General features: G+C 39.2%; 1 protein-coding gene and 1 long non-coding RNA gene across 6 annotated transcripts in view; one reads left to right on the forward strand and one right to left on the reverse strand.

Annotated features, from left to right (window-relative positions):
• LOC111093253 overlaps positions 1-23,788 on the forward strand; it is a 151,665-nt gene that overhangs the window by 7,857 nt on the left and 120,020 nt on the right. For 4 of the 5 annotated variants that reach the window (XR_005380971.1, XR_005380972.1, XR_005380970.1 and 1 more), the window contains exon 1: positions 16,581-16,671. The exons of the other annotated variant lie outside the window; for it this stretch is intronic. This is a non-coding gene — a long non-coding RNA (uncharacterized LOC111093253). Of the gene's footprint in view, positions 1-16,580; positions 16,672-23,788 lie in introns of those variants that run through there. 5 annotated transcript variants of the gene reach the window in all.
• On the reverse strand, positions 6,868-7,353 carry LOC106558000 (60S ribosomal protein L37a-like). Its single transcript, XM_038579351.1, has 2 exons — positions 7,333-7,353; positions 6,868-7,125 (listed from the first exon to the last, which is right to left on the reverse strand). Exons 1-2 carry the CDS (start codon positions 7,351-7,353, stop codon positions 6,868-6,870), a joined length of 279 nt encoding a protein of 92 aa, XP_038435279.1.

Consider the following 23,788-nt stretch of genomic DNA (forward strand, 5'->3'; position numbering starts at 1 on the left):
AGGGCTGGGAGGAGGAGGTCGACTGCAGGAAGCCCCGAGGGAACATCTGAGGTGACAGAAACATTCTATATTATTACTGTAGGAATGGTTCTGTGACCACACCACTGTCAAAATTCAGCAAATCAAAGAATACTTAAAATCAGCAAATGTTCTTATACATAAATTATACCTCAAAAACCTGATTTTTTAGAAGGAAGGCAGGACAAACAAATCAAGAAACAGATTCCATATGTGATATTAACATAACCCTTTGGAGACAAAATAGGGCAGGGGGTGGAGCTAACAACTGCATTTCAGCCCAGATCCTACTACAACTGCACGTTCCAACAAAACTGTCTTGATGTAATGTCTTAAGAGAAAAAGAAATCTCTTCTATTCCTCTCTAGTGTGATCTGCGAAGCTCATTCTCCCCATTGACTTGTGCAGGTAGAAGTAAACACAAAATAATCAAGAGAAAAAAGCCAGCCCTTTGGCCAAACTGGGATGCAGATGACTGGGGAGGGAGCAAACTGATATTTCTCTCGGAGAGGCAGGCAGCAGATCAATGTAAATCATGGGGGTGAATAAAGTTCCCCGTCTGGCTGGATTTGTGACCTAACATCCTTCAAAGATTGACCTGGATAAGAAAAACTAGGGCAACATTTGAAAGTAAAGTCACGTGTCTACATCAATCACAGCAAGGCTCCAGCCAAATAGAAGGAGGAGACAAATGCACGCCGAAGAATCTGGAAGGGGGCTCTGCTTGCATCCTAACTAGAGCACTAAGGGCAGACTCCAGCCAAAGCGGCGATGTCCAGGACAGGGCTCCCCCGAGTCTGAGGCTATAGAGAGAACAAAAACGCAGAGAGAAAGCAAATGGTTTTGCTTTCCTTGCTTTCTCTTAATGACGGTATGTGTTGTATAACAATGGGTGTTTCTGTCTGTCCTGGAAGCTGTTTCTTCTGCCGTGCATCCTCCCACCCTTCTGGGCTTTGCCAGATCGCCAACATCCTCTGAGCCCTGTGCAGTTGTCCCTCTGCCCGCCCCAGTGTCCTCTCAGCAGCTCAGACTCTGAACTTCTTCTGTGCTTCTAACCTTTCCCTGTTCAGCTCAGCATTGCATGGTCTTCCTTATTATTTCTGCATAATATTCCTAGTGATGTAGGAACCAGTTAGGGGCAGACGGGGCTAGGCAGGGAAAGATAAGGGAAAGCCCCCAGAGTTAGGCTCCTATCCATCTCAAGAAAACAGAGGTAAGACAGTAAAAATAGAAAGAATAAACCTGGCTCCCCAGCTTCAAAATGTTAGGGAGTATCCCCCTTTAATGGCTACTAAGTAATCACAGAAACTCAGCAGACCATAAAGAAATGTCATTAAGGTGTTACCAATAGTCCCTGCTCAAACCAAGAGGTCACAAGAATCTCAAGGCCATGGGGACCTGACTAAGGCTCACAGAAATCCCAGATGTAGAGAGATGTTATGGAGGAGATAACCAGGGAGAAGCAACACCTTGTTTGGGCTCATGATATTTATAAAAACATCTTGTTTGTTATTAGGATAGTTACAAGTCCTCCATGTTTGTTTTAAATACAGACGTGATATTGACAAATCCACCCTGATATTGACAAGAAATTTATCAAATTCCCTAATCAGTTTCCTATAAAAGACAGATCATTAAAGCCATCAGTGGCAAACTCATTGGGGCCCCTCAAACTTTTGAGAGCTTCCTTTCTATCTCTGTTTAATAAACTTCTATCACTTTGCTCACTCTCTGTTGCCTGCGACTTTCGTTCTTTGACTCCTTGAGACAAGAACCAAGCTCTGCCGTATCACTAGCACTCTACCAACAGGGTCTAGTCTCTTGTACTTGAAGAAACACAGCCCAGTAACCAAAGGATTGTTTCCCTCCAATTCTCATTCTTGACTTGCACTTCTCATACACTGCGAAGGCCATGCTTTTCTTGCTTTCCTCAGATGCTGGGCACACATTGGCTCCCCTAGGCTATTTCTGGCTGAGGAAGTTCTTTCTCTGAGGATGAGGAACACTGTGGCCCATGCGCCCTGGAGTGGCTGGATGGCCCAGGCATCCTGTATTGCACACTCCACATTATCCTGCAGGGCGGGACAGGCTACCCCCTGCTTCCCCTCCTTGTGTCCTCTCCCTTCCCAAGACTCTGGCCTCTGGCATCCAGGCCACTGTTCTGTGGTTGTCGAGGAAAACTCAATGACCACAGAGAGCATCACCTCCTTCTTACCCTTCCAGGGACTGTGGCCTCGGAGGCACCTCCTCCATCCCTGATCTGACCAGCCTAACCGGGCTGTGCTAGCTGGCACAGCTCTGCTGTTGCCTCAATGTGTTGTGATTTAAATGGACACCATTTGTTTTATTTATTGGGAGGATTAGTTCTCAAAGGCTTGTAATCTAGCTTTTCTTTATAGCCTCCTCAGTACCTGGCATAGACCTGACCAGGTGTGGCTGTTGATTGATTACACTATGCCCTGTGTTGTGTCTGGGGGAAGAAAGGGGGTGAGTGGTGCCCAATTGCATGAACCCTATGCAACAGAGACTAGATGCGAGTTTTCTCAGTGTCTTGCAGTTTTCACTGAGATGCAAAAGCTGAGAACAATGAAGAAACTCTACATTCTCAAGAGAGGCACTTGCCAGCTCATCTCCCCAGAGCTATTGTCAGGACACCCACAGAACAGGGCCAATTCCTCCCTTCTACCACCACATAGGCCAGGAGCATGATCAGAGAGGAAAGATGAGTGAGGATACATTTAAAGCTAGTTGCTGAATGCAGTTCTCACCTTGACCACACCCCATCTCTGCCTCAGGCAGAATGAGAGGAGTTTGGATGGCACCATTTAGAGAAAAAAAAAAAAATCTGTGTGCCCTAGATTGTGAGGGCATAGAAGGTAAAAGAGTCTGAAGGTAAGAGGTTTTCCTGCATGGAGTGGCTTGGGCTCAGAGTCAGGCAAGATAAAGAGCTGGGTTTTCTGTCCTAGACAGAGTAGTTGTCCAGCAAATAGCCAGGTTGGGGCTCTCTTGAGGTGATGCTGTCCATGAGGACTGGTAGCCAGCCACACCGAGGTAACTGTGACAGAAGACCTCTGGCAGATGAAGTTTCCAAGGCAGACTGGAGAGCCTGTCACCACCCCAGGGGATCCCCAGGAGACTAAGCTTGAAGGTACTTAGAGGGAATTGGTGACAGAAGGCTTCAGAGAAACCACAAGAGTGACACCCAAGAGAAAAAAACAGAATCTGGGCTTCCATCATCCAGAGGGCAGCATCACCAGATCACACCACCACTGTATAAGCTCTTCTGTATTCCACTGCTTTTCTTCCCTGAGCCTCAGGAGAGTGGTGTCTATAAATGTCCATCTGAGGCCAGCCTGGAAGGTCTGGAAGTAGAAAAATTAACCTAAATCCTAGAAGTGCTTCCTCTGACATGCGGTTTCTTGTCTGTCCACATACCAAGTAGACAGCAGGGACATATTTCAAACATGCAGGTTTACGTGCATACTAGCTATTTTATTTACCTTTATATGGAGAAAAGAAAGAAAAGCAGACCTAAGGGAGAGAGAGAGAAAAGAATGGGAAATTTAAATGGATAAGAAGGCGAGAGTTTGTCTCATGGTTGTGGGTTCAGCAAATGGCTCGAGTCTCACTATGTATTACAGCAATACAGGGTACTCCCCTCACTTTTCAAAAGTTCATGTTAGGCTGCTTCACTGTTAGGTAAGACTTACTCCATCATTACCTGGTTCTGCTAGGCAGGGAAATCTGAAGAGGACTTTTGCTTTTACGAAAATAAGGCGAAAAGAGAAAGTAGCCTTAGCATTTGTTTTGCAGCCAGTTGAGCCTTTATGGAGGCAGTGTGCACCGGAGCAGTGAGACTGGCCCCGCCAGGCCCCGTCCCCAGGAACCACACACAGCACCTCAGCATCAGTCGCCGCAGCTCCCAACTGTGTCTGTGAGCATCTGTGCTTCATCTCTATTTATTTTGTTCATCTGTTAGCAAGATGTGTCTGAGGGTATCAGAAAAGCCTAAGAGAGGCTATTTTTTTTTTTTTGTCTGGGAGCACTCAAAAGAATTTTCCATACAAATTAATGGCAATTGCTGTTTCTCGTTATGGCTATTTCGGCTTAGGAAAGGTTTCGTGGGAATGCTCCACTTTTGGATGGGGTAGGGGTGGGAGGGATCTGTACTTCCCAGCAAGCTGATTTAACATGGTTATAACTGAAGTGGGCAGGATCTAATTGTAATCTTTACCAAAGTCAATAGTGACTCTGTGCACCTGTTTTTGCAATTTTTAGTCATAGCTCCTTTTGTTAGGCAGGAAACTAGGCATGAGTGACAGGAGGATGGATGTCCTGCTGTACTGAGATATGCTGCTGGATAGCCCAACCCGGGACTGCAGAAGGTCCACCCCGTTCCACCCATCTATCAGTCAGTTTGCTGTTACAGCATCCTGGCAGAGGAAGAGTTAAGTGTATAGTGCTTGTTTCATTGGTACAGAAACCAGCTGCTTGTTCTTATTGCATGACCTATGTCTCTAGAATAGAAATAATGTTGCAATTTCCTACCCCATGCAGGTATTTTAAATACATTTTAGGGACAGACATGCATAGTTGGCTAATTATTATGTAATCCCAGGCATGTCACTCAAATGTTGGAACCCTAGGACTCCCCCAAAAGAAAAAAAATGATATAAGCCCACACCCCAGTTTCCCGGTCCTTTGTCTCTCTTGACTGGCCCACTCCTGTCTCTGAGCATACTTTAATAAAACTTTGCTCTGCCTCACTTTCATTTCCCCTTCCCATAATTCTTCATTGTGGCAGCAAAAGAACCGAGGCTTCTTTCCTTTTCCATCTCACTCTCTGTAACATTTTGATGAATCTAAATATTTCATTCACTTCAATATTGGACGATATTTTGAGAGGGATACTAAGTCTTAATCTACAACGCCAGAACTCCATGAAAGAAACATGATATCCCACAGCTGTGAGAGACAAGTGGCAAAGCAAGAGAAAGGTCAGGTGAGCATGACAGGTCCAGGTCATCAGGGAAAAGTAAAACTATTTTGGATTTTTAAATAATGCAAAATGTTCAGGGCCATTTTCTTTTTCTTCTGGATGGTCCAGTACCAATCATAAGATTAATAAACACAAAAGAAAGATGGTGAGAGGATAATAATGCCCAAAGTAAAACACCATCTTTTTACTTGTCAACCTTAAAAATTAAACAACCGGTCTCCTTACCAGCAAAATGGGGTTATTCGGGACTAGCAGAGAATTGCAATTCAGGACATGGAAGCTACAGCAAAACCACAGGCAAGTCCAACAAAAGAGAAGAACGTTAGTTTATGGTGAAGAAAGAGGAAACTGGGAGAGGCTATTTTGAATAAAAGTCAACTGGAGAAAAGTGAGAGTTCAGGGTGATGACTATTCCCTGTTGAATAGCGGGGGTAGTCGATTTCTTGTAAAGGAAGCCATGTGCATCTTTTCCTGTTGAGGATGTTTCAGTTGGATTCTGTAATTGACAATTCTTCCTGTAATTGACATTGAGTAGTAGGGCTTCCCCATTCCAGCCACCTGACTATTAATTTTCACATATTTATTGGGGGCGTTTATGCATTTCTCATAAATAAACATTTAAATTTTTCAGATGGCTTTCCCTATTTTAAAAATGTATTTAATCTTTTTTTTTTTTAAGATTTATTTATTTATTGATTCAGAGAGAGCAAAAGAGAGGCAGAGACACAGGCAGAGGGAGAAGCAGGCTCCATGCAGGAAGTCTGATGTGGGACTCCGATCCCGGATCTCCAGGATCACACCCCGGGCTTCAGGCGGTGCTAAACCGCTGCGCCACCGGGGCTGCCCAAAATGTATTTATTCTTAATATAGGGACTTGTCTTGATGTCATATTGGTTCTGGTACATTGGCTTCTGGTAACATTAGTAGCTGTCGGGCTTTCAGTGGGAGGGATGGTCCTCAGAGGATGACACTAGTGAAAGGGAGCCTAGAGATCAGGAGTTCCTGAAGCCAGAGAATTACAGGTGACCCTTGAACAATGAGGAGGTCTGGGGCACCAGCACCCTCCCTAGTCAAAAACTTGAGTATACCTTTCGACTCCCCCAAAACTTAACTAATAGCCTACTGCTGACCAGTAGCCTTACCAATAACATAAACAGTTTATATATTATATAAAACATGTGTTATATATATGTTAATATATATCATATTGTATTCTTACAATATATATGTTAATATATATATTATATTGTATTCTTACAGTAAAGTAAGCTATAAAAAAGAAAATGGTATTAAGAAAATCACAAGGAAAATACATTCACAGTACTATACTGCAAAAATCTGGGTATAAATGGACACACAGAGTTCAAACCTGTGTTTTTTAAGGGTCATCTGTATTTCTTTAGAGTCACTGATGCAGAAACTGAAGCTGGTTTAAGTCCAGATAGTATGCTTTAAACATTGTCTGACAGCATGTGACTATTAGTCCAGGTGACTGAAGTTGCTTTAGGCAGAAGCCTTCATGTTATCTGTTGGGGGAAGCTACTCCTCTGTATCTTCTGGGCTACTACAATAGCTGGCCTTAGAAAGTTGTAAGTTCTTACACTTGGGACCCTCAGATCCCAACATGCGCTATTGACTTTTCAGTCTTCATCTTGGCCCCTTTCCTGAGATAGCATACCTTCACCCTTGAGCCAACAGTAGGTTTTTTACTTAAAACACAACTTCTTGACTTCTTGCTTAAGGGCATTGTGACCTAGACCACCAATCCTGGGATTCAGAATTCTTTTTGTTGTTGTTATATAAATTAACCCATCTCTTATAGGCTAGCAATATTTCAAATGGTGGAGCTTCTACTGGTCTTTGAACTCCTTCAGTGTTCTGATGGCAGACTTTACTGTGACAACAGAAGTGGGGCTGTAGGTCCAGATAGCATTGGCTACTGTTTTCATGCAGGAACTGTGATGCCCGATCCCCACAGCTCGTCTTTTCATCTTGGTTTTGTCACAGAAGGAGCAAGTGCACTTGGCGTGCTGGCTTATTTCAATCCTCTTCACTGTTTTCTTGAGGGAGGCACCATAACCGGTCCTATATTTACCAACGATTCTGACCTTTTGGGGTTTTTGGGTTTTTTGTTTTGGTTTTAAAGATTCTATTTATTTATTCATGAGTAACACAGAGACAGACACAGGCAGAGGGAGAAGCAGGCTCCCTCCTGGGAGCCTAATGTGGGACTCGATCCCAGGACCCTGGGATCATGACCTAAGCCAAAGGCAGATGCTCAACCACTAAGCCACCCAGGTACCCCTGATTCTGACCTTTTTGGTGCATTTAGCCATGTGGCTGCAAACTAGGTCTGAGCCCAGAGAGTAGGATTCAGAATTCTTAACTCTCAATATTCATTCATATTTCTTTCAGGCTTAATTTGCATATTATCTACTGAAGGAAATTTCTATTTTAAAAATATTTTATTAAACTCTATGTCCGCTTAATGAGTCCAAAGACCCTCATTACCACACAATGTAAATTTAAGAACTGAAAAGGTTGTCTCAGAAATAACAAGCTTTTAAAAAAAACTTCTTTCCAGGAAGGGGCAGCTTTGCAAGGCAGCTAAGAGGAGAGACACTAGAAGCATAGAAGTAGGCACACATTCCAGCTCTGCTGCTTAGTAAAGCTAAGAACATGGACAAATGACTCAGGCTATTGGAATCTCAAAGTTCACATCTGGAATCACAGGGTAATAGTTGAGTTTTCTCTAGGATTAAGAGAGATCATCTATATAAAGCACTTAGCACAGTGCTTGCCTGTTAGATGTTAGCCGCTGTTGCAAAATGAATCCTAGGTATTATGGTCCTTATCATGGGTTCAGTAAAACCAGTCTCTAGAGGAGTAATTAGAAGCCTGGCTATGGCCTGCTTCTCCCTCTGTTTGTGTCTCTGCCCCTCTCTCTCTCTCTCTGTGGCTATCATAAATAAATAAAAATTTAAAAAAAAAAAAAAAAAAAAAAAAAGAAGCCTGGCTCTGTTGCTGCTGTGTGAGTGGGAACCCAGGTTCTTCCACTTACTGGCTATATGACCTGAGGCAAGGTACTTCTCTTGTCAGTTGTCCACACATGCACATGCACATGCACACACACATGCACATGAGGACACTCCAGAATCTTCAGAGAAATAAACATAATCCAACTCATAAGAGTGGTAAGGATTAAAAGTCATATGTGTCGTTTTGTTAACTTCCCCACAAGTGCTTTACAACTGTATTTTTCCCCTTCTGGTGCCTGCCAGATGTCCTCCTCCATGCCCTCAAAAAACATTCATCTGAGGTCTTCCTCTGACCCTTACCCTCCTTGGCTAGTGCTTTAAATTACTTCCCTCCAGTACACTCTCTCCTTCTTCCTTGCTAACAGACCCTACTTTTTTTTTGTGGGAGAGGACAGATAAATGCCTAGCCCCAAGTAGTGGTTCATGATTCATCTGAATAATTGTGATAATACTGTTCTTTATTGCTTCCAGCTTCCTTAAAGCTAGAGCGTGGCTGTATAACCCACGTCTAGCCAAGGTACTGAAGGAAAGATGGCTGCAGGATATAATAAAAGGCAACACCTTAATCCTGGCAGGAAGAAAAGAAGGAAGGAAGGAAGAAGGAAGGAAGGAAGGAAGAGAAGAGGAAAGAGAAGAAAGAGAGAAAGAAAGAAAGAAAGAAAGAAAGAAAGGAAGGAAGGAAGGAAGGAAGGAAGGAAGGAAGGAGGAAGGAAGGAAGGAAGAAAGGAAGGAAGGAAGGAAGGAAGGAAGGAAGGAAGGAAGGGAGGAAGGAAGGAAGGAAGAAAAGGAAGGAAGGAAAAGAGAGAAAGAAATCAAGTGAGCCTGGGTCCTAACACTAGGAATAATGAACAGAGTTTCAGATTCCTTTGCAGATATTTTTGTGGTTGTTGTTGGTTCTTAGAATATATCCTTCTAGGTATTAGTCAAATACTTTGTTTTAAACACATTATATGTTTTTTCCCTGTGTCATTAAACCAACAATTTGATACACAGGGTCATTTATTTATTTTTGTTTTCAATGTTTATTGATTTTTCCCCCATTTGGATTTAAATTTCTATTTATATTTACACTGTTCAAAGTCAAAAGCACAAAACGAGTGGCATTGTAAGAAGCCTAAGTGCCACCTCTGATTCAATCACTCCATTCTATCCCTCCAAACAAGGAACAATTTTTATTAGCTTTTAAGAATTGAGTTTTAAAAAACACCAGCTAAAATGTATTCCGTTTCTTAGGTATAAAGAAATATACTATCCATACTGCAGTGTGACTTGTCTTTTCATCTAGCAGTGCATATTAGAGATTTCTCCATAGGACAGCCTTTCTCCTTTCTTTGAGGAATAATACTTCATTCTGTGACTATTCGATAGTGCTCTATCATGTGAATGATATGATGATATCATCTATCATATCATAATGTCTTCACCCAGTTCTCTTAAGGATGGATATTAGGATTATTTCCAGTATTTTACAAATAATCTAACAACAACAACAAAACCACACAGTACATACATCTTTTCATATTTTTGTTCAAGTATCTTTTGTTCACTTGTTTGATTCAAGTTTTTATTTAAATTCCAGTTAATTAACATATAGCATAATGTTAGTTTTTGGAGTAGAATTTAGTGATTCATCACTTAAATATAATACAGGGCTCATCACAAGTGCTCTCCTTAATGCCCATCACCTATTTAATCCCATCTCCCCTCCAGAACCCTCAGTTTGTTTCCTATGATTAATAGTCTGTTTTATGGTTTGCCTCTCTTACCATCCCACTATGTTCATGTGTTTTGTTTTTTAAATTCCACATATAAATGAAATCATATGGTATTTGACTTTCCCTGACTGACTTATTTTGCTTAGCATAATACACTCTAGCTCCATCCATGTCTTGCAAATGGCAAGATTTCATTCTTTTGGGTGGCTCTTCTTTATCCATTCATCAGTTAGTGGACATTTGGGCTCTCTCCATAGTTTGACTATTGTTCATATGCTGCTATCAACATTGGGGTTCATATACCCTTTTAACCTGTATGTTTGTATTCTTTGGGTAATTGCCTAGTAGTGCAATAGCTGGGTCATAGGGTAGTTTATTTTTAACTTTTTGAGGAATCTCCATACTGTTTTCCAGAGTGGCTGTACCAGTTTGCATTCCCACCAACAGTGTAAGAGGGTTCCCCTTTCTACACATCCTTGCCAACATCTGTGTTTCCTGTGTTGTTAATTTTAGCCATTCTAACAGGTATGAGGTGGTATCTCATTGTAGTTTTGGTTTGTATTTCCCTGATGATGAGTGATGTTGAGCATCTTTTCATGCATCTGTTAGCCACCTGTATGTTTTCTTTTGAAAAATGTCTATTTATGCCCATCTCTTACCCGGATTATTTATTTTTGGAGTGTTGAGTTTGACAAGTTCTTTATAGATTTTTGGATAGTAACCCTTTATCAGATACATCATCTGCAAATATCTTCCCCATTTTGTAGGTTGCCTTTTTGTTTTGGTGATTGTTTCCTTCCCTGTGCAGAAGCTTTTTATCTTGATAAAGTCCCAATAATTTATTTTTGCTTTTGTTTCTCTTGCCTCTGGAGATGTGTCTAGTAAGAAGTTTCTATAGCCAATGTCAAAGAGGTTACTGCCTGTGTTCTCTTCTAGGATTTTGATGGATTCCTATCTCACATTTAGGTCTTTCATCCATTTTGAATTTATTTTTGTGTATGGTGTAAGAAAGTGGTCCTGTTTCATTCTTCTACATGTGGCTGTCCAGTTTCAACACCATTTGTTGAAGAGACTGTCTTTTTTCCACTGGATAGTCTTTCTTGTTTGGTCAAAGATTCGTTGACCATAGAGTTGTGGGTCCATTTATGGGTTTAGTATTCTATTCCATTGATCTATGTGTCTGCTTTTGTGATAGCACCATGCTGTCTTGATGATTACAGCTTTGTAATAGAACTTGAAGTCAGCTTTGCTTTGCTTTTTTAAGATTGCTTTGGCTATTTAGGGTCTTTTGTGGTTCCATACAAGTTTTAAGATTGTTTGTTCTAGCTCTGTGAAAAATGCTGGTAGTATTTTGATAGAGATGCATTAAATGTATAGATTGCTTTGGGTGGTATAGACATTTTAACAATATTTGTTTTTTCAATACATAAGCATAGAATGTTTTTCCATTTCTTTGTGTCATCTTTACTTTAATCAGTGTTCTATAGTTTTCAGAGTACAGATCTCTTACATCTTTGGTTAGGTTTATTCCTCAGTACCTTACGGTTTTGGGTGCAATTGTAAATGGGATTGATTCCTTAATACCTCTTTCTACCATTTCATTATTTTTGTACAGAAATGCAACAGGTTTCTGTACATTTATTTTATAGCCTATAACTCTACTGAGTTTGTGTATCAGTTCTAGTAAGTTTTTGATAGAGTCTTTCAGGTTTTCTACATAAAGTATTATGTCATCTTCTAATAGTGAAAGTTTGACTTCCTTTTTTTTAAACAGATGCCATTCTTTTTTTTCTTTTTAAAGATTTTATTGATTTATTCATGAGAGAGAGAAAGAAAGAGAGAGAGAGGCAGAGACACAGGCAGAGGGAGAAGCAGGCTCCGTGCAGGAAGCCTGATGTGGGACTCAATCCTGGGACTTCAGGATCATGCCCTGAGCCAAAGGCAGGCACTAAACCGCTGAGTCACCCAGGGATAGTCTTGACTTCCTTTCTAATTTGGATGCCTTTTATTTCTTTTTGTTGTCTGATTGCTGAGGCTAGGACTTCCAGTACTATGTTAAATAACAATGGTGAGAGTGGACATCCCTGTCTTATTCCTGAGCATAGAGAAAAAGCTCTCAGTTTTTCCCCATTAGGGATCATATTAGCTGTGGGTCTTTTGTACATGGCTTTCACAATATTGAGGTATGTTCCTTCTATCCCTACTTTGTTGAGGGTTTTTATCAAGAATGATGCTGTACTTTGTCACTTCCTTTTTCTTCATGTATTGAGAGAATCATATGGTTCTCTTCCTTTCTTTTAATAATGGCATATTATGGTGATTGATTTGTAAATATTGAAACACCTTGCAGTCCAGGAATAAGCCCCATTGATCTTGATTATTTGCTAGTGTTTTGTTGAGAATTTTGCATCCATGTTCATCAGGGAGTTGGCCTATAATTATGTTTTTAGTGGGGTCTTTTTTTGGAAATCAAGGTAATGCTGGCCTTGTAGAATGAGTTTGGAAGTTTTCCTTCCATCTCTAGTTTTTGGAATACTTTGAGAAGAATAGATTTTAACTCATCTTTAAATAGTTTGTAGAATTCCCATGAGAGGCCATCTGGCCCTGGACTTTGTTTGTTGGGAGATTTTTGGTTACTGATTCAGTTTCTTTGCTGGTTATCAATCTGTTCAAATTTCCTATTTCTTCCTGTTTCAGCTTTGGTAATTATGTTTCTAGGAATTTATCCATTTCTTCCAGATTGCTCAATTTGTTGGCATATAATCTTTCATAATATTCCCTTATAATTGTTTATATTGCTATGGTGTTGGTTGTAATCTTCCTTCTCTCATTTGTGGACTTTATTTATTTGGGTCCTTTCTCTTTTCTTTTTGATTAGTCTGGCTAGGGGTTTATCAACTTTATTTATTCTTTTGAAGAAACAGCTCTTAGTTTCATTGATCTATTCTATTGGGTTCTTTTTTTCTATATCATTTATTTCCAATCTAGTCTTTATTATTTCCTTTCTTCTGCTGGCTTTACACCTCATTTGTTTATCTCTTTCTAGCTCCTTTAGGTGTAAGATGAGGTTTCATATTCAAGATTTTTCTTGCTTCTTGAGGTAGGCCTATATTGTTGTATACTTCCCTCTTATGCCTTTGCTGCATCTCAAAGGTTTTGAAACATCATGTGTTTGTTATCATTTGTTTCCATGTAATTTTATTTCTTCTTTAATTTCTGGGTTGGCTCATTCATTCTTTAGTAGGATATTCTTTAGCCTCCAAGTATTTGTGGTCTTTCCAAATTTTTTCTTGTGGTTGACTTCAAGTTTCATAGTGTTGTGGTCAGAAAATATGCATGGTGTGATCTCAGTCTTTGTGTACTTCTTGAGGACTGGATGATTTGTGACCCAACATGTGATCTATTCTGGAAAATGTTCCATGTGCACTCAAAAAGAATATGTAGTATGCTACTTTAGGATTAAATGCTCTGATATATCCGTTAAGTCCATCTGGTCCAGTGTGTCTTTCAAAGCTATTGTTTCTTTGTTGATTTTCTGCTTAGATGATCTGTTGATCAATGTAAGTAGGGTGTTAAAGTCCCCTACTATTATTGTATTATTAGCAATGAGTCCCTTTATGTTTGTTATTTACTGTTTTATATATTTGAGTGTTCCCAAGTTGAGAGCATAATTATTTATAATTGTTAGGTCTTCTTGTTGGATGGACCCCTTTATTATGATATAGTGGCTTTCTTCATCTCATCTCTTGTTACAATCTTTGGTTTAAAATCTTGTCTATTTGATATAAATATGGTTACTATGGCTTTCTTTTGATGTGTATTAGCATGATAGATGGTTCTCAATACCCTCATTTTCAATCTGCAGGTCTCTTTGGATCTAAAATGAGTTTCTTATAGGCAATGTATAGATGAGTGCTGTTTTTTGTGGTTGTTTTTTTAAGTCTATTACGACACCCTGTGTCTTTTCATTGGAACATTTAGTCCATTTACAGTCAGAGTAGTTATTGATAGATGTCAATTTGGTGCCATTTTATTACTTGTCTTGTTTCTGGAGATTTTCTCTGTTCCTTTCTAGTATTTGTTGTTTTTGGTCTGTCTTTCACACTCAGAGTCCTTTTTAATGCTTCTTGCAGGGCTGGTTTAGTGGTCATGAACTCCTTTAGTTTTTGTTTGTCTGGGAAACTATCTCTCCTTCTATTCTGAACGACAGCCTTGCTGGATAGAATATTTTTGGTTGCATATTTTTCCCATTCAGCACATTGAATATATCATGCAACCCTCTTCTGACCTACCAAGTTTCTGCAGATAGATCTGCTTCTAAACTTATTTGTCTTCCCTTGTAAGTTAGGGACTTCTTTTGTCTTGTTGCTTTTAGGATTTTTTCTTTTTTTTTAAATTATTTATTTATTTATGATAGTCACACACACAGAGAGAGAGAGGCAGAGACATAGGCAGAGGGAGAAGCAGGCTCCATGCACCGGGAGCCCAACGTGGGATTCGATCCCAGCTCTCCAGGATCGCGCCCTGGGCCAAAGGCAGGTGCTAAACTGCTGCGCCACCCAGGGATCCCTAGGATTTTTTCTTTATCAGTATATTATGCAACTTTTACTATGATATGTCTTGGTGTTGGCCTGCTTTTTTGATTTTTATGGGAGATCTCTGTCCCTTGTGTATTTCAATGTCTGTTTTCTTCCCCATATTAGGAAAGATTTCAGCTATAATTTCCTCAAATAAACCTTCCTGCCCTTTTTCCCTCTCTTCTTCTTTTGGGACTTCTATGATATGAATGTAATTTTGCTTTATGGAGTCACTGAGTTCTCTAAGCCTACATTCATGACCTAATATTTTTCTTTCACTCTTCTTTTCTGCTTCATTATTTTCCATTTTATCTTCTATATCACTTATTCATTCCTCTGCTTCTTCCATCCTTATGGTCATTACATCCAGTTGGTTTTGAATCTTGGTTATTGCATTTTTCATTTTGATGTAACTAATTTTTAGGTCTTTAATCTCTGAGGTAAGGGACTCCCCAGAGTCTTCTATGCTTTTCTTAAGCCCAGCTAGAATCCTCATGATTGTTGTTTTAAATTCTGGATCAAGGCATATTACTTATATCTGTTTTGACTAGAGATCCCTGACTGTGACCTTATCTTGTTCTTTCTTTTGGGATGAATTTCTCCATGATGGCATTTTGTCTAGGTCTGTCTTCTTCTGTGTGCTAAGAAAGCCTGTTATGTTTCCTGTTCCTGAGAATAATGGCTTTATAAAGAAGAGGTCATGTACTATCCAGGGCTTGGCACTTCAGGAAGTGTCTCTGGTGTGTGCTCTGTGCACTCTGCTGCTGTGTTTTGGCTGCTGTTCCCTCAGGTCAGTCCTCTGTAGAGTTTCTCCTTGCCTGTAATGGAGAATGTTTGAAACTTGGGCAGAGTGTGGCAAGTTCTAACTATGTGTACACTGGTCTACCTGATGCTATTTCCACCAGAACTTCAACTCTTTGGTCAGTAGACAAGGTACATGTGGGGGGTTTGTGCTAGTCTTGCCCAGGAAAAGCAGCACCTGCAGAGTGCTAGAGAGTGGGGCTTGGTATAAGTGGTTCAGGTCATCACTGTTGGCACAGGCCTGCTTATTGAAATTAGTTGATGCTGAAGTGTGGGGGAAAGAAATGGCACCAGCCCCCTCCCACATCCCCATAGGGCAACCGCCACTGTCTGGGAAGCCCTCTCAGAAGAGCAAACAATCTCTCCTCCTGTGTCCTAGACATCCCTCTTATCGCTGCCCTCACTCTGTCTGTGTGTGGGCTGTCTACCTCCCCAGAAGGGCAGTGTACCTGTGTTTTATCCGAGACAGGCTGGCTGAGATTTAAAACAGCTAAACTTTAGGAACCTGGCATGGTGCAGCCCCACATGGATCCTCTGGAGGAGGGTCTCGCTCTGCTAGGATTGATGCAGGTTTGTCCCAAAAGGTGGTTGCACCATAGTGCAGGGACATGGAGTTGGAGTAAAGTGCAGCAAAGAGCCAGTGTCCAAGTTAGCTGCCCTTGGCAGGGGTGCGTCTCTTTGGCTATGCTGAGGGGTGGAGGAGAGCAATGGGTCCCACTAGCTCTTTTCTCCCTGGAGGGGCAATACCACTTTTCCCAGATGTGCTCCAAAAAATGGGGAACCATCTCTTGCAGTGCATACCAGGGGATCCTCAGAGCACACCCTGTGTTCCCAAGCTATGTGGCCTCCTTTCTCCACAGGAGCACTGCAGCACCCTCAGGACTCAATACCCACCATGCTGCAGACCTCTAAAACTCCAGTCTTTGAGTCCTGCTGGTTGTAAAAACTCCAGAAAATCAGCCCATCTTGTTTTCCCAGTCAACGGCTTTGGGGAAGTGTTTTCCTTGTGCGATACCCTTTGTTCTCCTCTCTCTCTCTCTCTCTCTTTCTCTCTCTCTCTCTTTCTCTGTCTCTCTCCTCTCTCTGTGACCAGGCCTTCCTACCCCTTGCAATACCTATGATCCATTTCTCCTGCAAATCATGTCTCCACACCTCCTCCTTTCCACCATGTGGCCTCTTCCCTCCGTCTAGTTGTGCCATTTGTTCTGTCAATCCTTGGGTCGATTTCTTGGGTATTCAGAATAATTTGATATTTATCTAGTTGTGTTCAAGGGGTGAGGGAAGCCTACTACTCTGCCATCTTGGCTCCTCTCCTTTGTTCAAGTATCTTTAAGGTGGTTTTCTAAAATTGTAATTGTTTTGTCAAATGGTAAATGCATACATAATTTTGCAGGATACTGTTAACTTCCTCTCTATTGCATTGAACCATCTTGCATTCTAACCACCAAAGGACATAAGAGTCTGTTTCCTCATAAACTTGGCAATAGAAAATGTGGTCAAACTTCTGTATTTTGGCCAATTAGGTAAGTGAAAAATTGTTTCTAAGTGAAATTTGTTCTTCATTTTCTTTTCTTTTCTTTTCCTTTCTTTTCTTTTTTTCTTTTCTTTTCTTTTTTCTTTTCTTTTCTTTTCTTTTTTATTTTTTTTGAGGGAGGTTGAAAAGCTTTGTGTATTCTTAAAGTTATTTGCATTTTTTCTCCATAAACTGTTTATATCATTTGCTCATTTTTCTCCCCTATAAGGCTGTTGGTCATTTTCTTGTTAACCTTTAGATGCTGTTTATTTATTTGGGATATTAATCTTTTGTCTATAATATAAGTTACAGATATTTTCCCCAGTTTGTCACTTGTCATTTTTACTTTGCTTATGATGGATTTTCACAATACACAAATTTTTATTTTCATGTGATCATATTCATCAATCTTTTCACCTGTTAGTATAGATTTTTGAGTCATGGTTATAAAAGTTTTCTACTCTAACAGTTTATAAAGCAATTACTCATGTTTTCTCTTAATATTTATACATTTGTATGTATTTTAACATTTAAATAATTGGATATATTTTACTTTATCCTGATTTACAGTGCAACGGATTCAATTTTATTTTTTAAACATACCTATTCCAACATTTATTAGAAAGTTCCATCTTTTCTCCATTTATTATATGCTAAATTCCCACATGCCACTGAATCCATTTCTAGATTTATTATTAATTTATCCATCTATTCATCTTCTAATACTATAGTAGCCATATTGTTATCACATGCTTTAATGTAATATGTTTTAATATTAGATAGTATTTTTCATGCTGTGGAGTAATTTCTAGACATATGGCTAAATCCCTAAACATTTCTCATTTCTCGTCTTTTCAAGATTTCTTTTTTGACTTTTATTGCTTGTTATATTCAACTTATTCTACCTTAGAAAATATAAGGATATTTTTGTAGTGAGTGCATTACATTTATAAATTAATTTAGAAAGAATTGACATATTTATAATGTTGAATTTTCCCATCTCAAACAAGGCATGTATCATTTCATTTGCTTGAGTCTGTTTTTTTGTATTTCAGGATGCTTTTAGAATTCTCCTTATATAAATATTAGCTATGTCCTGTTAAGTTATGCCTAGGTGTTCTGTTATTATTTCTATTATTATTTTTAGTACTGTAAATGAGGTTTCTGCTTCCATTTTGTTGTTATGAAGACTAGTATTTTCTATATTCCTTGATTTCTATTATTTTTTTAGATTTTTACATGAATTTTTAGGTTTTCCATACATTTAAAAATTTCATTTTCTATAAATCCAGGTAGTTGTATCTCTTCCTTTCCAATTCTTACACCTTTAACTACTTCATATTGACTACAACATAATAATTATTTTGAGAAGTACCTTCAAAACAATTTTAGAGGGGATCCCTGGGTGGCTTAGTGGTTTGGCGCCTGCCTTCGGCCCAGGGTATGATCCTGGGGTCCCGGGATCGAGTCCCATGTCAGGCTCCCTGCATGGAGCCTGCTTCTCCCTCTGCCTGTGTCTCTGCCTCTCTCTCTCTGTATCTCTCATGAATAAATAAATAAAATCTTAAAAAAAAAAACAATTATAGAGAATAGTGGAGATGGTAGGAAATCCTTTGCTTATTTTTTATTTCAGAGGGAAATTGTTTTATGGTTCCCCTTTTAAAAAGGTGGAATACAGCTACTGTTATTCTTAACTACACTAAAAGAGCACCCACCCTTTTCAGCCTGAAATTATTAACAAGCCCCTTTTCTCATCTTAGCCTTGAGGGTGGCTAGTCTCCAGCCTTTAGGGAGATGGGTGTGGAGATAAGTGTCCATCCCACTCTCTATACTGCTAGGGCTTGTAGCTGAGAACTGCAAAACTGGCTCTCTGCCACCACCACCCACTGGGAAGAAATAGCACCGCCTCCCTCATTCTTTAGTAGAGGCACATATCCTTAACTATTCCTTTATTCTTGACCCTTCCCTCACTGCCTTTCTGAAGCCAAACTTTTCTAAAGAACAGGTTAGATTAGTCTATTCTAGTACTCTTCTGCTTTTCTTTTCTTAAATTAAATTGGACCTAGTCACACAAAAGATTGATGTCTTAAATTCTTAACATTCCCCCTCTCTCAGTTCATTCTGTCTATCCTTTCAATCTGATCAGAAATCAAGGGACACAGGAAACACACAAGTGGAAACAATGACAATAAGCCTCTGACCTCAGTCCTCCCAGGAACAGAAATACCTCGGTGGGAAAAAACCTCAAATTTCAATGATAAGTAACACATAATTGGATTTCATTAGTAACAGGAGATATAGAAGTAAATAAATATGCTTCATATGACTTGCTATTGCAGCTTTGAATGTGTAGCTTTGGTCTGCCTGATGAGTGCTCTTAACTGAAAGAAAGGTTGTGAGGACTATGACTACAGCCTTGAACTCACAGAGTGCGAGTCTGCAGTTCCATGAAAATACAGTTAATGAAAACACAGTGACTTGAAATGGTCATGTGCGTGGCTATACTTTGAGACAGAATCATTTAAATCCCTTGTGCTAAATAATTGTACCGTCTATATCCTATTGAATAGAGCACCGTGTATTTCTCTATACAATTATACAGTAACGCACCATTTGGGAGGCTTGGAAACTTGGCAAAGTATTTAACCTCCCTATGTTAAAATTTTTACTTTGTAAAGTAAGAATACTACACCCACATAACACTTCTTGTGGGAATTAAATGATGAAATACACTTTCAAAGAGCCAGCACTACACCAGAGTACAGATTTTTGTGTGTGTGCTCCAGACTTCAAGAAATAAGTGGCATGTATTTGAGAACAGAGTAGGAGAGGCACTTAGTAGAAGAATGAGAAGGTAGAGATCAAAAGTCAGGGATGCTTGTATTTTCACTGTTAATAAGAAACCATGAAGGGCACCAGCGTGGCTCAATCTGTTAAGTGTCTGCCTTCAGCTCAGGTCATGATTCCAGAGTCCTGGGATCAAGCTCCACATTGAGCTGCCTGCTCAGTGGGGAGCCTGCTTCTCCTTCTCCCTCTGCCTGAAACTCCCCCCGCTTGTGCTCTCTTTCTCTGTCAAATAAATAAATAAAGAAAAATCTTTATTAAAAAAAAGAAACCATGTAGAAAAATCTTTATTAAAAAAAAGAAACCATGTATATTTACAGGTTTGTAAAGCCTGCAAAACCTCTGATGATAGCTGTTTTATTACAGGTAGGAAATAAATAATATGAGAGATAATAGCTTTATTATATTTTGTAATGCTCATACCGCATCTGGATTTCCATATTAAAATCTGGATGTCCTATTAGAGTAGGCTGTTAACAAGTTTCAATGTACATTGTAAGTAAATTTTTTCCTACAAATCCATCGGTTATGAAGACTCACTCAGTAGTCATTTCCAGGCTGGAGAAAGGGCATTTTCCCCTCAGGAAGCAACATAGAATCTTAGGAGGAGGCGACCATATGGGGGAAAACCCTCTTCTCCTCTTAGGTGAATCCCAAGTCCCTAGATGAGAATCATTAATTCAGAGGATAACCAATGTAGTAGGGAGTCTCCAGACCGTCTTACCGTTAATGGTTGGAGTATTGGATTGTATTTGGGCTTCAGATGAGATAAAAATTAAGGGCAGACATCATGGCTATCTTGGGAGAAAGAAATTGCAGTACTAAAGAACATTACGTATTACAATTATGTATAATATATATTATTATATTATTGTGTAATTAAGATCAATTGAGAAGAAGTTATGTAAAGATAAGTTTTCTTCAAAAGAAAGTGAGCTTGAGGGACTCCTAGGTGGCTCAGCAGTTGAGCATCTGCCTTTGGCTTGGGGCGTGATCTGGAGATTCCAGGATCAAGTCCCACATTGGGCTTCCTGCATGGAGCCTGCTTTTCCCTCTGCCTATGTCTCTGCCTTTCTCTCTCTGTGTCTCTCGTGAATAAATAAATAAAATATTAAAAAAAAAAAGAAAGTGAGCTTCCATCCAGCAACTAACTTTAACAGTTTAATAGCTGGGAGAAACTGGGGACCCCTGTCTATTAAAAACTTCCCAGCAGAAGCCAGATAGTTATTTGGTGGTAATGCTACCACCAGGTAATATATTACATGGTGAGTTAGAGAGTCGACTAAATCTTTAATGATTCTGTGATTTGTAACTGTACTAAATATATGAAGTATTAATTTTCTCATAGATACCAAAATATAATGTAGTACTTCACAACTATCTTCAGATGAGTAGTTTGAAATATTCTTATTCTTGAAGAATTTAAATACTCTTAAATTTGAGTGAACTGTTCAAGTACAGATAAGAAAAGTTTCTTTAAGGAGACAAGGAATAATTTTATCATTTACTTGACAAAATATTAATTTATCATTATGTCATCTTGGTCTTGTTTAAGGGTCATTGCCTTATGTTCATAATATTGCCTGAAAGTGGCCCAACTAACCTTTATTGAGAGCTCATCATCCTACTTTATGAACCACATACACTCTTCTAAAATTATAGATATGATTAAATATGAATTAATGAGCTTAATGAATCTTCTCTCTGAGCTCTTAAGTACTAAGTAATAAAAAAGCATCATGTTATGATGGGACAATGATGCCATCTAGAGAGATGTATGCATTGTTCATGTAGTATAGAGCTTTTGAAATATTATATCAGTAAGGCTATGGTTCAAATGGATTTTTAATTAAACCTAACAGGGAAAACAAGGATGTTGGATGGAAGAAGCAATCCATTAATAATTAGATTTGTCATAGAAATATCGTAAGCTCTCGCTTCGTGCTTGAATTGGATTGAAAACATTAACAAGTATGTTTATAATCAATCTTGATGCCTGTTAAACTTCTCTATATAGAATAAAGGAAATTAGGGAAACCAATAACATTTATCATTTATAAGAGGAGATATAAATGGATGCAACTGAGTTTAGAAAGCAGTTGTAAAAAGGCAAGAATTCTAGCTACTGGTATGTTAACACTCCATCTTTTTTTTCCTGTATATCTGATTAATCAGGTATTACACAGAATATGGATATTATGTACCCAATCTAATATTACTAAATGTGACTCTTGTAGGTGAGTTTTTCTTCTAGCTTTCTCTAACTTGTAATGGTTTTACAACAGAGACATTTAATGCTTATCATATACCAAGGAGCAACCTTTCATTTCCTAGTCTCCTTTGCAGTTAGTTGGTGTCATGTAACCGGCTGTGGCCAATGGGATGTAGGAGGAACTGAGCTATGCCACATCTTGGCCATAAAAGTGCCATAAGCCCCCTGTGTAATCTCCAGCTCCCACTTTCCTTCCACATTGATTGGGTTGGCCACCAGGAGAAGATAAAGCTTGAGTCCCTTTGTCATTATATGAAAAGGCAACTAGCCTGAAGAGCTCATGGGATCCCAGTGGACTCTGAATGAGTAACTACTTTAATCTGTTAAACACCTGAGATTTCTGTAGATTTGTTATTATAGATTCTTAGAGCAGTGTCCTCTGATTGAGAATGTGAATCTGATTCCTTAAAGCCCTTTAAAAAAAAGTGAGGCGTATTTTATTGGTCAGTCTAGAAAATTCTTTCTGCAACTGAGGGTCCTGCATTCACCACCTCCTATTGCCTAATATGGAGTCTCAGTCAACTTCATTGATGTAAACACTTCATCATTCAAAACTCTCTTTATTTCTTCTAGCCATAGATATAATACACTAAGAGAAGTGAAATTTTCTTACCGTGTATCATCACATTCCCACTCATTCTTGTTTTCCTCCAAAAGATCCTTGAGTGATATGCTGCATAATGGAAGGCTTCCTATCTAAATGGTTAGGCTGCTCCATCTACTTCTAAGGTTGCCTAGGGATGATATAGCATACTTTTTTGTCTTCTCTTTTATCTTCAGGGCTCAGAAGGATTTGGAAACACTGAAGTAGAGTCAAGGGATAGAATTTCAGAAAACTTTGTGTCCCTTACTAGGGCTTCCATGGGCTATGGGTATAAACCATGTAAATCTCATGGTTGTCAACGGTTTAACCCCAACCAGATAACTTTCTCCATCCTCAGTGGGGATGCCTCCCACCTCCCCAAGTTTTTGTGGGGGGAATGTTCTACAAAGACAAATTGAGCCTGCCACATATTGGGCACTAGCTAGGGAGTATGAGTGGAAGAAAACAACAAAATACCACATTACGAGGGAGCTCTATTGGGGAAACATAAGCATATACACAGTCTCACAAAGTACTTACCGAGCTGTGGAGAGGATACAGGGAGCTGGGCACAGCTGGATGCAGCATGAGCCATAAAAACCTGACAACAGGACCTGGGAAACCACTAGTACAGTCCCTTAATGGCAGAATTCCATATTCCACACCCTACAAGTTAGCCACCCCACTTTAGCTGAATAACTTTATTGAGAGAGCACTGCTTAATTATGGCTGTTATTTAAATAATAAGAATGGAGGAATTGAAGAATGTAATAGTGGGGAAAAAAGGCATTACAAATAATAACACCTGGACAACAGACATAAACCAGGACTGTAGTGGGCTAACTGAGGTATATGGTCATTGCACCTTTAACCTCAAAGTAGGCTATTTTATATGCAGGTAGTTTTAACTTTGGTTGATGTTCATCTTGTCACACATAAAGGGCAATGCCAGGTTTTTTTTTGTTTGTTTGTTTTTTGTTTTTTTACAGCTGGCATCCCCTTGGATGTTTGGAGAACATGTAATAACAGTTTTTAAATATTTCACTGTCATCACCATTTAGAATGTGCGTCCATTTATGGAACCAAAATCTATAACTTAACTCATTGGTTCTAGTTCTCTTTCTTAGAGCCATGCAAAGTTGGCTTAATTTTCCAACCCATATTCTGCACACATCCCATCCATTTAAATATTTGAAGATAGATATTTGAGAAACCAATGTCAAACTTGAAATAAAGTTTTAGGCAATCTGAGACTTCCAAAACACTGTAATAATTTCATTAAGGGATTAAATATAAAAGGAAAAAGCAACTCTAAAAAAAGTAGAAGAAAATATCAATGTGTATTCATTTATTCACCCTGTAAATTGGAAAGAAATTTCTTATATTAAGTTACGTTAGAGAAAAATAGAAGAGGTTAACTTTTTTGAA

Source organism: Canis lupus, chromosome 29, assembly GCF_011100685.1.
Source record: "Canis lupus familiaris isolate Mischka breed German Shepherd chromosome 29, alternate assembly UU_Cfam_GSD_1.0, whole genome shotgun sequence".
Taxonomy (NCBI): Eukaryota; Metazoa; Chordata; class Mammalia; order Carnivora; family Canidae; genus Canis; species Canis lupus.

What these genes read in the sequence shown, in the direction of transcription:
- LOC106558000 (XM_038579351.1), bottom strand. Translation starts at nt 7,353, where the DNA reads ATGGCTAAATGCACCAAAAAG. An exon ending in TGGCTAAATGCACCAAAAAG is followed by an intron (nt 7,126 to 7,332) that starts GTCAGAATCAGG and finishes AAACCCCAAAAG; the next exon opens with GTCAGAATCGTTGGTAAATA.